Source organism: Trachurus trachurus, assembly GCF_905171665.1.
Source record: "Trachurus trachurus genome assembly, chromosome: 19".
Classification (NCBI taxonomy): Eukaryota; Metazoa; Chordata; class Actinopteri; order Carangiformes; family Carangidae; genus Trachurus; species Trachurus trachurus.
The window spans coordinates 15,805,238-15,819,936 of NC_139913.1; the positions used below are offsets into that span (position 1 = coordinate 15,805,238).

The window sequence follows — 14,699 nt, forward strand, 5'->3', positions numbered from 1 at the left end:
TAAGGCAGCAACAACTGAAATCTCTCCATGACGTTGTTGTCTAAGACAAACTGACTAACTGTCTAAGACAAAGACAAATTTCCATCTCCTCTACAACTACAGTACAAGGCCTGGGAGAGGTTAAAAAAAAAAGAATAAAAAGTGTCCTCAGCAGGGGTTGGTTGTGGACTGGACTCTAACCCAGTTTCAGTGAAGGACAATGAATCCAGGACGGTGGAGATAAAGTCATTTAGGCCACCAGGACAAGAGCAGACAACTGCACATGAAATATGCTTCATCTGGGTACAGCAGATCTTCATGTTGCAGTACCTGATAAAATCATTATGAATGGTGCTTTTCTACTGTGTGTTCAGACGGGGCGAAGTATGTTGCAAATGCCAAAATAAGTCATTCAATTTCCTTTAAGATCACACATGACCCAAAAAAGACAGATCCACACAGCACCTACCTACTGAGTCTAGACTGCGCTCTAATCTTTACAATTTAAAGATGAAGTAAAGTTAGGTACAAAGTTGCCAGGGACACATCTGGTATTACAGTGATCAGTAAATGCTGGAGTTGCAATTGCATTTCTTTTCAGTTGTTGGAGATGTTTCACCTTTCATCCAAAAGGCCTTTTCCGTTGTTTAGAACTAAACAACCCTGTCAATTCATGACTATAACCTGAATGACTGCAAACCAACAGACATATTCAAGAAATACCATTCAGGAAGCTGTAGAGGTGCAGTGAGCTTGACGGCAGAGTGTGACATGTGAGACCAGCCATCCTGAGTGCTGCTGCAGTTCAATGACCGAGATCCGTCTCTGATTATAGAGTCACTCTAGATCATTTCATTAAAGCTGTAAAACATTACTGAGAAGCAACAGCGTCAACACCTGCAGCAGCTGGAATGTTCTGACACTGTATCTGTGACTGATGCAGTGGTGGGGTTAGTCAAACACACTGAGTCAACAGTGTTGTCAGGGCTGAGGCAACAAAGGACACACGTCAATGAAAAACAATGTCAGCCCACATAAACATAGAATCTTAAATCATCCAGTGACTGGAATCGGAAAACTGTTTTGTAAAACAGTCATTGTATGAGAAACAATGAGTCTGACTTGGCAGGTGGAAGCAAGTGTGTATCAGAGCACGTGTTAACTGTCTGAGAGGGATGGAAAGAAACAGTCCAGCAGCTACAGGAGGAGGAATGATGGTAGATTTATTTAAAAGGGAAGGGCTCTGTTTACTGTAACTGTACAATACACTCCAGATTTCTATTATCTCACTAGAACAAGTGTTAAACTGCATTTAACACTTCATCAAACGCAGTGTGTTTCTCATACATTATTAATATTACACTATCATCCACTACAGACCTATGTTACATCAGGAAGTTATATCACATCCTGTATGCAGCCAGCTGTCCTCACAGAAAAGGTGTAAGGAGGAATATTTGTCATCACAGGCCACATGTCACACAGAGAGAGGTGAGAGGCTGAGTCAGTGTGTGTGTGTGTGTGTGTGTGTGTGTGTGTGTGTGTGTGTGTGTGTGTGTGTGTGTGTGTGTGTGTGTGTAAAAGAGACAGAGAGAGGTTGGTTGATGGAACAGTGTTTCTCTCTGCCACATGCCACACCTCAGTGTGTGGTACTCCAGTATTATTCAATCATTACTTGCAGAACTCATTCTGTTACTGAAGAACTGCCAAAACTGTCAAAAGACACACACACACACACACAGCTACTACATTGTAATACATTGTGCACAATGTTTACACATAGAATGCTTGCGGTAATTGTATCATGATGTAAACCACATGAGAGCTGAGGCTGTGGCTGATGAGCCCACATCCCAGAATGACTGCAACTGGGTGTTTTTATTCATGGACTCATCTTCTGAACAAATCAAAGAGATGATGATCCAACTTCCCCCTCCCTCCCCCTCATCTGTCTGACGAGGCAGAAGAAATAGAAAAGACAATGTAACAAGTGTAGTCACACTGCGGGTAAACATGATTTATTGGTGGATCTATTGAGAAACTACAGAAACAAACTCCAACTCTTTTAAAGCCAGAGGTCCTCTGCAGCATTTTTAACCTCGACTAACACTCTGTTTAGTTTAACTCTTGGAGGATGCACATGCATGAGCATGCACATGGGTGAGGCAGAACACATTCCTGCCAAAGGCTTCACACTATTGCACTGATTTAGAGGTGGCTGCACCAAGATACGCAGCGATGCACCAAGAAACAGAGGAGGAGGACTGCACGCTCATAAACATGAATGTAAAACATGCTGGGTAGAAATACTCACAGTACATGTCTGGTGCACAGAGCAGTTGGAGCTGCTGAGCTTCTAATGTGACTCATTTCTTTGTACTACAGTAAATACTACGTCTTCATGATTAACATGGAACAACACACTCGCAGCATATAAATAGTTGAATGAGCATCAAACAGGAACTTTTTACAGCCATTGTAGACGGAAGAATACAATATACAACACGTCCACCATGACACACTTCAACACATTAAGTCAAAGGATTTACATCTGCAGTCTGAGGCCATGTGGGAGGAATATGAAGACTGAAGACAGTAAAGAGGCGACAGTAAATCCTGCCTCACTAAACACCTTATCAGTCCCTTGGCAGACAGGAAACCCAAAGAAGACTCATTTCCTACACACACACACACACACACACACACATAACACACACAGAGGCATGGGGAGGTGTGAGCACTTCCTCTCTTGTGAACAAAAACAATATGAGAGGAAAGCAGAGAAGCCCCAGTTAGACCTGCTCTCTGTGCATGTGCATGTGTGTGTTTGTGTGTGTGACGTCCAGGTGTTGTCGCAGTGTATGTGCATATTTAAGTGCATGCATAAGTGTTTACTAAAGAAAGACAGTAAGTGGATGTGTGCATGTGTATGTATAGTACATGTACCCAAAGGCATGCAGTCCGTTACACACACACTACTGTCAGGTAAAGGTCAGTTTTCTCCAGACTCAGCAGAAGGCAAACACACATCTACACATTGTGTAGCTCTGGAATGCTTCCATTATAGACGCATCATGTAGCATGTGGGTTTACGACGATCACTAAAAGTTAATCTACAGTGGCCGATGAACTGTTTTCACTTCATCAAACCCACATCTCACTTTGTGTGGTTGGTGTTTTGTCCCTCACCGTATCACTGAATGTTTCACCGGTGTCTTGGTCCTCCTTCATTCATACACGTCTTTAGGTAAAACAGGATGATGTCCATGCTATAGAAAGGTGTTGGGTGTGTAACATCTTAGCTGGGACCAGTCAGTGTACATGTGTGTGCTCCTTTCATCCCAGCAAACCATCTGAAACGTTGCTGGCTATTAATGTTCTGTATACACAACCAGCTACAAGCCACATGTAGTGTTACATCTCCATGTTTACACCGAGTATAAACTGTAAAATCATGAAGTGACTTGTTTGTTGTGCTCAGCCAAACACACAGCATTGTGTTAGACATTAGTCACCGTAGTGGCATCACACACAAGCTAATCAGATGTATATTTTCATACTTGATTGTGCATAAAAGCATGAGCCTCAATAAGAAGTGCTTCAGTGCTGGGGGAACAGGGTGTTGTTCAGATCTATCTGTATCTATGGGAAACCAGTGGAAAAGTAAGAGAACCATAGAAAAACAGAGCAGGGAAAAACAAGAGGGCTAAATTAAAGCCAAATGTGTGTGTGTGAGAGAGAGAGTGGGTGGGTGGGGGATGGGATCTGTGTCAGTGAGTTATGGGGCTGATGCGAGCTGGGTGGGGTCGGTGGGAACTTTACAATACAAGAGACCCGACCTAAACACACAGCCTGAGGCAGGCCTTGCCTTGTCTCAATTGACTGCTGCCATTAAAGCAGCAGCTCCTCACACGACAAGGGTCATCTGTCTCTCCCCCTCTCTCTCTCTCTCTCTCCCTCTCTCTCACACACACACACACACACACAACTGTTTGTGACCTTTTCCTTTTAAGACTACAGTCATCTGTTAAAGTATGTCAGTGCAGCTGTGTGTGTGTGTGTATGTGTGTGTATGTGTGCAGCTAGCCTCAGTGCTGATGTAGGCATCTTTGAATAGAGGGAGAGCAACCTGGCAGTTAATGAGAAGTGTTGTGTGATTCCCGGCATAGTAATATGCATGCTGATGTATAGGGTATGTTTGTGCGTGTGCGTGTGCATGCGTGCATGTGTGTCTGATGAAATGAGCCGTTTCCATTAGCTAACAGGGCTAAGGTTATCCTGTAGGAGATATGACACCACAGCCTTACACCCCCTGACACCAGCTGTCATTAGGAACATGCCTCACACACGTGCACATACATGCAAACACTGATAAACACTGTCCTACACATGCGCACACAAATTCAGAATGGAATAAACCCCATAAACACACAGACTGTATCGATGTCATGTCAAGGTCCTTCTCATCCAAACCATCCAGAACCTGTGGATTATCTGAAGATATGCTCAGACATCACCAAAGGCTGTATGACAGAAGTAGCTCTTTGTATCACATGGGAGAATACACAGCTCTAAATAACATTTATCTAAATAAGATTTGTCCAAAGCAACATCAAAAAAAGGAAAAAAAAAGAGAGAGATGGGGGTAAAATAGCACAATGTTGAGCACCTGCTGTCAGAGGGAGGAAAGATACACACTGAAAGCCCATTGGTTGGTCACAAGGTAACTGCAGTTCAGTGGTTTTAAGCCAATAAAAGTGTTAACTGGGAGGTGGACATGAGGAGTGAATCCCTACAATGTTTCACTCATGAAACAATCTGCCTGGAAGAAGCAGAGCAAAACACTGGTGGATAGAGAAAACACCACAGAGATGAACAGCTGCATTCTGCACTGTTTGGTTGGTATAGGTGTGTCGCACATAATGCCTTGAAGCTTTAGGCTACAGGGCTCTGTGTTGGTGTATAGTGCACTGGTTAAAAAGAAAGTTAACATGTGACTACAGTAGTTGCAGTGACTGTGGCCATGTGTCTGTCTTTCTTATGACGAACCACTGTTTGTCAGTAAAGTACAGAGAATAGTGACCTGAGTGTTTCCCCTGCTGCTGTCAGTCAGTCAATGACTTTTTATAAAGAGATATCACATTGGACCAGTCACTGGTGATCCCAGTGTCACTGCTTCAGGGTGAATCTGAGACAAACAGGTGAGTTTGAAAGTCTGGCCTCTCCACAGCCCAAACACGTGGACCTCAGTGTAACTGGAGACTGTAATCTGCATGTGGGTTTAAGTAGGAATGCTTGCTATATAAACAGTATCTACAGTTCACCTTACAGCTGAATGTAATTTCACACTGTAAACTTGACTGACAGTTTTAGTATCTGCATGAATGAAGAGCAGACATTTATCTATCTATAGAACTAGACTGGAGATCTGTGTTACAACCTGGTCTTTATCTGGATCTTTTCCAGTTCCAATACTGCTGATCAGATTACTGCATCTTCCTGCTGCTCCACCTACAGCTACTACTGCTGCAGCTGTTACTACTACCAGCATTACTTTCTATTAATATCCTTACTACTGCTGCTGCTATCATTAGCCTCGCTGACACTCTGATCAATCCTCTGATAGTGGACCAGAACAGGTTCTGATGCATATCAGCTCCACCCGCGGTTCTCACCACTAACATAACCGTAACGTCACCTGTCTGAGTGGAATTCCTCACTCTAACTGAGGTGGGTGGCTCCACACTGGGCTCAGCTGGAGATGCATCCATTAACCACCACACCATGGCTAATGTCACATATCAGTTTCAGCTTCACAAATAGGGCTAATGACTCTTTAACCTGTTTATGGAGCTGAATCTAACATCCTTATTATATCAATATATAATGATAACATGATAAAAATACTCTTCTTTGCACTAAACCCATTATAAAGCGTAGAAAGAGCGGACCAGTCTGCAGGCCCGAGCAGAGAAACAGCTCAGAGAATAAAAGACGGAGAATGAAGAGGGAGTGAGAGACATCAAAAAAGTAAAACAGGTTCAGGCACAACAAAGGTAACCATGAATAATAGAGAAAGGAGAGAAAAGAGGCAGATACACTGTGTGTGTTAGAGTGTGGAGGTCACTGGGGTTTAGTTATGTAATGATGCAATAACTAGACTAGCAATCTGCTGGGTCTGCCTGCCTGTCTGCTCGTCTGCCTACTCATCCATCTGTCTGCCTGCAGAGCAGCAGCACATCACACTTTCTAACAACTTCACATTCACAATCTAATGAAGAACTGAGTCAAAACCACAAATAAAGGACAGTGGCCAGATGCTGCTTCTCACTCTAAGGTGATAAGAGTTTAACTCTTTCTTTCCAGTTCTCCGTCTTACTTTTTTTAGTTACTTTGCTGCAAACAGTTTGAAGCAGATTGCACCACATTGTTCACAGTGACTGCATAGAACAGTGAAACTGTTCAACCACTTCTTGTGGTACTTTCTCTGTTGCGCTTCATAAATCTACAAGTGCTTCACAGAAAGACTCAGGTCATCATTTTTATTATTTCTATCTGAGCTGCAGAGTGGCAAGTGTGGCATGATGGAGTTAGTGCTGTGTAAAGGTTCAAGATACTGAATCTACCACATGGACAAGTGTAGCATAAGTATTTGTAGAGCACCTTGATGTTATTAACCAGACTTTATTTGTTCCATTTTAGACTCATTACTTCAGTAATGAATCAGAGCTTTAGCTGACACTCCAGTCTGCCTGCCGAGATCCTGTCAATTACATTTGTGACTTTAAGTATTTATTCAATGAGCTAAAATTCCTATTAACACCACAGAAAACTAGGAAAGCAACATGAAGCGTTGGTATTTCAATGTCACTGTCTCTGTGTGTGGATGTGTGTGTGTGTGAAGAACAGTCCTTTGTTGTAAAGGTGCTGCTTTCAATGAAAAGAACATTCAAGCTACAAAAACAGTCAGTCCTGCAGGAAATAAATGTTTTTCACATTTTCTGCTTCATGTGTACCTTTGAAATCTTTTAGGTTTATGATTTCACTAATATCAATTAAAACTGAACGAGCTATCTGACATTTACTGCTCTAAAATCAGTTACTCAGTTCTTTTTGAAGCACACAGCTTTATTTCCCACTTGTACGTGTGTCTCTGTACTAGATTTTGATGTTGTTGCTATGACAATGGCAGCAGGGCAGTGATATGACGAATAAGTGAAGAAAGCAGGCAGACAGTGAGAAAAACAACCAGTTAAACTGGAGTGTAGAAGTCTTTGAACTCTTATCTCCCATGCGTGTGCCAGATGGCGCTATGCACTCCGCTATTACATAACCAAAACACTGAATCACATTTCCATGCACACACTCCACACACAGTTGAAGCCGCACATGCAAACACAAACAAATATGCACACAGTCCAAGACTAAATGTCATCAATGTCAAACATTTATGAACCAAACCCTTCAGTCAGCAGCAACACAAAAACATGAGTCCACTGCCAGAGACAAGCGCAATACTACAGCGTGAGCATATTTATGCAAAGCACTGTTGTATGATACAGTGTGTGTGTGTGTGTGTGTGTGACAGCTTGACACACAAACAACAACAAAAACACCACAGCAACCACACTACCACCACACGAAAGCATGAGAGTATGTGTGTGTGATGACAGACCCACAGAGCAGACGCAGCATCACAGTGCAGATGTGTTCACTGATAACTCTCACTCACACACACAGACACACACAGACACAACAGAGTGAGACGTTCTAGTTGAAACCACTCTCAAATACATTTGAAATGTGGTTTCAGCTGCTACTTGACTGTGTACAGTCAGTGAGGAGCCCTGCAGCGTTAACCCGTGGTAAACCCAGGAGGTCCAGGAATAATCCTTTAAACACAAGCTCCACGTTAACAACATCATCCTGAAATCAGATCCTCTGCTATACTGTGTGAATCTATGTTGAACTTCAATAGTTATGACAGGCTGTATTATCTCTGGTTGGATGTCTGCAGTGTCACATTGAACACAAAGCATTCATTCTGTTTCAACTGGCTGCTCATCTGTTATCAGTATATGGTTTCTGACACGGTGTTGGTGAGAAGTTTCACTGCAAGATAACTACTAATTCAAGTACTCTGCATTATCTATTACTTCAACACATTCACATGTGAAAACAAGGCAGAACTAGACTGGCAGACAGTGTTGATGTGCGTTGTGTTACACTGTATAAATGATCAGTCCTTGATTATTTCCTTCTGCTATGAAATAAACTCAGTAACAAGTTTAGCGTCGTTTCTCTCCTTGTCTCCACGGCCACCCTCCATCTCTGGCTCGTGTTCTCACTCTCATCTCATCTCTTTATCTCTGACAACTCAGGAAGTGTAATCAGGTTTATAATCTTGCCTGAGTGTCAGTAAACATCAAGTCCTTCACCTGATGTCTCGCTGTTGATTCTAGTAGTGTATCGCCCAGCGCTTCATTACTGTGAATGAAGCCGTACACATGTACACAGGCAGGAACTACTGCCCAACAACTAGAGAGATTAACTTTCTGGTTTCTGGTGGAAACACAATCTAAGTTTCTTAAATGATTCTGAAAGGTTCAAAGACCCAGTCACATAATTTGCAGATCCACTGTTAGACACTGACTTTAAAGAGTGACAGTTCTCTGATGGCGACCAGGACAAGGCTGAACACTCAGTAACCACCGATTTCCATGGACACAGACACATCAACAACAACAACAACAACAGCGACAGCGACAGAGTGAGGATGAAGAATGATCAGAATGGTCTCGGGGAAAACACTGCAGTGAACTTTCAACAGCAGAGTCACATGGCTAACTGCTCCTATTACTGTGCCCAACCTATAAATAGAAAACAAAGGTCTTACCAGGGCAGGCCACTGTATGTGTTTGGCCTTGGTTGCCTGCAGCAGGCCTCCTGCTCCTCCACCTGCTCCTGCTCCTCCTCCTCCTGCTCCCTCCTTCCTCTTGGCCCAGACCAGCTGGTGCTCCAGTAGAAACAGCTGGAAATCCTCATAGACCTTGACCCACTCTCTCTTCTCCCACTCCTGATCATCAAACTCCACATATACCTGTACAACACACAGAGAAAGAAGAATTCATTAGCATGACAAACCATAATAAGCCAGTGCAGTTTGGTTGAGTATGTTGACTGGGTTTGGAGCCGACTGTTTGGACATTTGACTTCAGAGGGAATGGTTGGGATTTTTAAACATTTTCCACAGTGCAGGTCGGCCTCGCACCATTTAACACCAAATCCTACACTCAGAATAGAAGAAAGAAAAGCTGGATGGATCCTGTCCCCCTGTTTGAATCCAGCCCAGGCCCTTTAACTTCAAAGACAAGGACAAAAAACGCATGTTTCCGTTATGCTGATCGTGGCAACTCTCCACATTATCAGCATGGATTTTCTTCTTTTGTTATTTCGAACAGGTAAAACCTCTTTCATACACTCACTAACCAACCACAATATCAAACTGGTGAAGGCTGGCTCTGGTGTCGTTATGGAGCTGTATAGTTCAGATGTTTATTTAATTATTTTCTAAATAAAATATTACCAAATGAATGAATGAATGAATAAATAAGACACAGAAAAAAACATTTGCTGCCTGGGCCCCATGTAACAGGAACCCTAAAAGCTGCCAAACTCTCATGAAGCTGGAGAGGAAAGAGAGGAAACAGGAGGAAGACAGGAGCTGGAGTGGAACAGGAAGGAAGAGAAGGAGTAAGAGTACAAGCTAAACGAGAGGAAGGGGGAAAGAAGAAGATAAAGGCAGAGGAGTCACACCTCTGATGGAAACTGCGACAGAAATAACAGGGATGGACCAGTCAGACAAGCCATGTGCATTTTTCATGCAGTGTTACACAGGATATAAACTCGTGTCACGTGAGACACATGCCACATCTGATCACCTCCTCGTGTTTTCACCCTGGGTCTGTTTGTTTGTCAGTAGAATTATGCAGAAAATACTGAACTGATTTGCTCCAAACGTGATGGAAGGATGACTTTATTCTGGGTTCATATTAAATCAACATTTTAATAGACAAACAAAGCACACACACACACGCACCCAGTTCAGGGTAGAATATAGCAGCTGTTTGCAGCAGATAATATTAAATGCAATTTGATCACATGAGGTTTCCTAACGTCACAAAAACCTGTTCTGTTTGCAGTCTTAGTTTATGAGCTTGCTATGCCAGCGTGCATCTGTGTGTGGGTGTGCATGTGCACACCAATGACTGCATACATTGATACTGTGCGGTGACGCCAACAGACATTGATCAAACTCCCGCCCATACATCCACCTGATTCAACTGTGAGTCAATCACAGCTGTCAATCTATCAGACCCCCTTTAACAGCATTAAATAACTAATTAAAAACCAGATGTACCAGATAAATGAGCACTAAAATGACTGAAATGATCATTGGGAAACATTTATTTGATGTGTTCTATTGATTTTTATTGAGTGCGGCCCACATATGGAGTGGGTGGGGTTTATGATTAACCGTGGTCCCAACCAACATGTTCTGGCTTTACTTTTAGGAAGCCATGACAGGCATAAGGCATCTCTGTATCGCCCATGTGTGCCCCCTCTTTTGTTTGTTGTGTTTGTCGTCTATTAATCTACCTACCTGTCTCTATTCTTTGTTTTATCAGGTCATCTGACTCCTCGCCTCCTCTGTTTCAGGTATATCAGTAGCTACCAGCACACTGCTCTCTCTACCGTCATCAGCTCTAACCCGTCACTCTGACACTCTCCCGTCTTCTATCCATTCTTTCATCTCCAGTTCACCCCAGACAACAAAGGGTTCACCTCCATCTGTCACTGCCTGAGTCGCTGAGTTCAGGTGAGTGTCATTAACTCACTATAATTAACTGCTTCTTCTTTCAGTTTAATGCCATTTAGAGGCACAACTGGCACTTACTTTAATGACATCATCTACATTCTTCAACTATTATTTGATTAAATGATTAACTGCTTACAGTGTCAATTAGAAATTATTATCACGATGCCCTACAACATTTGTGGTAATATTGTTGGGTTGGGTCACAGGATGCAGGAAGTTATTTTACTTTGATGTGTCGCAAAATGTATCTTTGTTTATAACTCTATTGTTCAAAACATGTATGAGAAAGTACACCATCTGCTTTAATACAGATAATGAAGTTCAAAGTGACTTGACGCACAATACAAACCACAGTCTTTCCTAACCCGTAACCAAAGAGCTTCTGTTGCCTAAACCACAGACCTGGCTCAGGATGTGAACCTGGTGCACTGTGAACCACTCATCCACCCCGTGATGATGCAGAAGCATAAAACCACGATGGATACCATCACAGTGATGTTTCTCTGCTTCGATAGGCTACAATGTTCATGTCACTGACACCATACCATGCACACTGTGGCGCAGCATGACGTGACATCACAACAGCCACAGTGCAGGGGTGGGTTTAGCCATGAAAAGCTGTGTAAAACGAGCTCAACCTATGGACATCACACTAACACACTCTAACTGCATTAAAGTGGCACTGTTAGTACGGTGGGGTGTGACACTCTGAAGTGCTGCCAGTGTAGAGCCACAGAGGGCAGACATGAAAAGAATAAATCGATGCATTACATTACTAAGCCTCTGACTTGCTGCTGTACAGGTAGAAACATAAAAAGGGTAAAATTCTTATGGAAAAGAAACAATACGGCGACAGCAGCTCGTTTCCTGTTTTCAGCATGTCACACTACGGCAGCCACCACAGCATTCAGATCAAAGGCATCAGTCAAAGGAAAATGCAGCCGTATTGTGCCTCTCCTCCTCCTCCTCCTCCTCCTCCTCCTGCAGCAGCTGGCCTGTGCTCCTCTCTGTAATGTCAATGGTGCTCTCCAACACTCAAGGATCATCCCACTGCCTTTTCACCTGGCCTGACCCTGGCATCCGTCTTCACTATGCATGCACAGAATCACAATCTTATTATTGTCGAGGTGCCTTTTTAGTAATTCAAGCGTGAAAGCTGCCTTTTAATTCTTTGTGCAGGAAAAATTAACACTAGGGTGTGTGTGTGTGTGTGTGTGTGTGTGTGAGAGAGTGCACCACAGTAGCAACAGCTATACTGTATATCCTCCTGATCCTATGAGCAATCAATGCCTAAACCTAAGGCTGAGTTATGCGTGGCAGCTCTCTGCAGAACAAAAACACCTCACCACAAACACACACAGCAACTGGTTGGAATAAATGATTCTATGCGTCGCGGTGCCTTTGTTCTGCATCATATCTGTCTGTACAGATTAGGAACATATACTGTACACACACACACGTACACAGGGTGAGGGCTGCAGAGAGAGGGGGAGGACAGAAAGACAGACTCTGTCCTGCTGTCAGTGTCATCTGTCTGTGCATTGACGACCATCAGAAGACATTTTAACAACCCTGACACGTCCAGTGCAGAGACGCTGCTATATTCTGTCCAAACAAAGAAAAGCACACAGACGGTACACCGAGTACACCGGCTATTCAGCTGAGAGAAACATACACATGCTAGGGAGAGGAGGAAACTCAGTGTCTGGTGAGTCTGTTGCCACAGTAACTGCAGGCAGCAGTGAGCGTTGGCCATGGACACACAGACACACTCACACAGCTCTGAATCAGTAGGCTCCTATCAGCCACAGTGAGCAGGATGAGAGACAAAGGGAGAGAACAAAGGAGAGCAGGAGCCATACGTACAACACTGTACAGCATCCCGTTTTTTATCAATATGGCCTCTCACCCTCACCACAGGCCGTGGCGCTCTCTTCTCTAGGCTCGCCCATAGCGCTCATTAAAGACACCGAGCTCCACATGAGAGTGAAGCTGAGCGTCCAGTGCGACCCCCCCCCCCCACACACACACACACACACACACACTGTGCAGATGGTGTGAGTGTGACTATGTGTGGCTGAATGATTCAGGAGCTCAGAGCTGGCAGAGGCGTTCGCTTTTCAGACGGCTCCACAAATCTGTAGTGATGCACCTGGTGATGGTATTTGGGTTGGTTGCGTCACACTGCTTATCATTCAGCAGTGTGTCTGCAGCATCCAGACCATCAATAGATCCTGTTACTGGTGGCTTTTACTCACTGAGATCATCTCATAGTGGAAGGTCGTAACAACACACACATACTAAACATATCAGGGCTCCAGGATAACTTGTAGCAGGAGCACAGTGGCTCCTAACTTAACATTTTTAATTTTAGGAGTGCAAGCAAAGAATTTAGGGACACACACTGTAATTCAACTTGCAAAGCAAATATTTACATTTCCTTCTCATTCATGATCCTCACACACACTGGCTGCAAAGACAGATTCAGGATTCTTTGAGTCGCCCCTTAGGCGTTTCACTAGTGTTACAAAAAAAAGAGAGGAACATTTACTGGCTGCACATGTAAGTAGATAAAACATTTACTTTTTGCCTCCATGTAGAGGCAGTGTGGAGCCCTGCATATAGATTAAAGGTTCTACTGGTGCAAACTGAAAATTTACACTTGACTCAAACAGGGAACACATTTCAGTCAGTCAGCTCATCCATACAATGTAATCCACCTTCTCCTCTGATTGAGACTGAAATTATGCCTCCTACAGGACTAATACAATAATCGTTTTGTTATTCTGTGTACTGTAATAACTAGTGTGAAGCCAATGTAAGGCCCGGGGTGAGGACAGAGTATGCACAGTCATTTGTGTTTGCACTTATTAAGAACACCTGTACACCTGATTGATCATGCAGGTCACAAGCTTCAGTTCATGTTCACATCAAACAGCAGCGTGTGACTGGCTGTGCATGAGTGAGTGTTGGTTTTTTGAAACAGCTCATCTCTTGGATTTTCACACAACAGTCTCTAGAAATTTTGCACAAAAAAAGAAAAAAAAAAACTCAAAAAGAAAACCAATCCAGTGAGCAGCAGCTCTGTGGTGATGAGGAGAACGGACTGACAGACAGGACACTCTTCACACTGTGGCTGCAGGTTGCTGCTGCCGTCAGCCCAGAACAGAGAGCTCAGGTCCTTATTACCGATCCATCATGGTTAGAGTGTCACAGTCTGTCTGAGTATCGATGCCCACCGTGTTCATCCATTTAGTTTGCCGTCTTTTAATGGCTACTTCCAGCAGGAAAAATGTTTCATATTACAAAGCTAAAGTCGTCTCAGACTGGTTTCATGACCGTGTCAGTGAGTTCAGTGAATTCCTGTGACCTCTCCAGTCACCTGAATCCAGTAGAAAACCCTTGGGATGAGGTAAAACGGGAGATTGGCAGCTTGAGTGTGCAGCTGACAAATCTGCGGAGATGGTGTGATGCAGTGGTGTCAGTTTCCACACGGCTGAAGGGACCTACAGGGTTAGTGTGCTATTCCTGATAAAGTGCAGAAAGCATCTCTGTGATTGTTTTTTGGATGTTCATATAAGCTTTATGACTGTGACTATCGGTGTACAGGAGGTAGATGTGTGTTTAGCTGTGCACAATGTATAATCTGCCCATCACTAAAGGCTGTAGAGCTGCTTTCTGGCTGGCTGCACCAGAGGCCGCTGACAGCCAATGAGCACAAGGCGTGAAAGCAAACAACCAATGCAGGGAGAGCAGCGCTATCTGCCTTTTAAATAGAACAGCAGAAAAAGCTGGAGAAAACACGTAGCGATACAGAGTATAGAATACAAACGAGAGCGGA

At 43.5% G+C, this 14,699-nt stretch overlaps 1 protein-coding gene across 3 annotated transcripts in view; it reads right to left on the reverse strand.

Annotated features, from left to right (window-relative positions):
• Positions 1–14,699, reverse strand: part of jmjd1cb (jumonji domain containing 1Cb) — a 108,312-nt gene that overhangs the window by 55,509 nt on the left and 38,104 nt on the right. For all 3 annotated transcript variants that reach the window (XM_083994333.1, XM_083994332.1, XM_083994331.1), the window contains exon 2: positions 8,876–9,079. In XM_083994333.1, the coding sequence (XP_083850459.1) occupies positions 8,876–9,079 (204 nt within the window). The remainder of the gene's footprint in view (positions 1–8,875; positions 9,080–14,699) is intronic.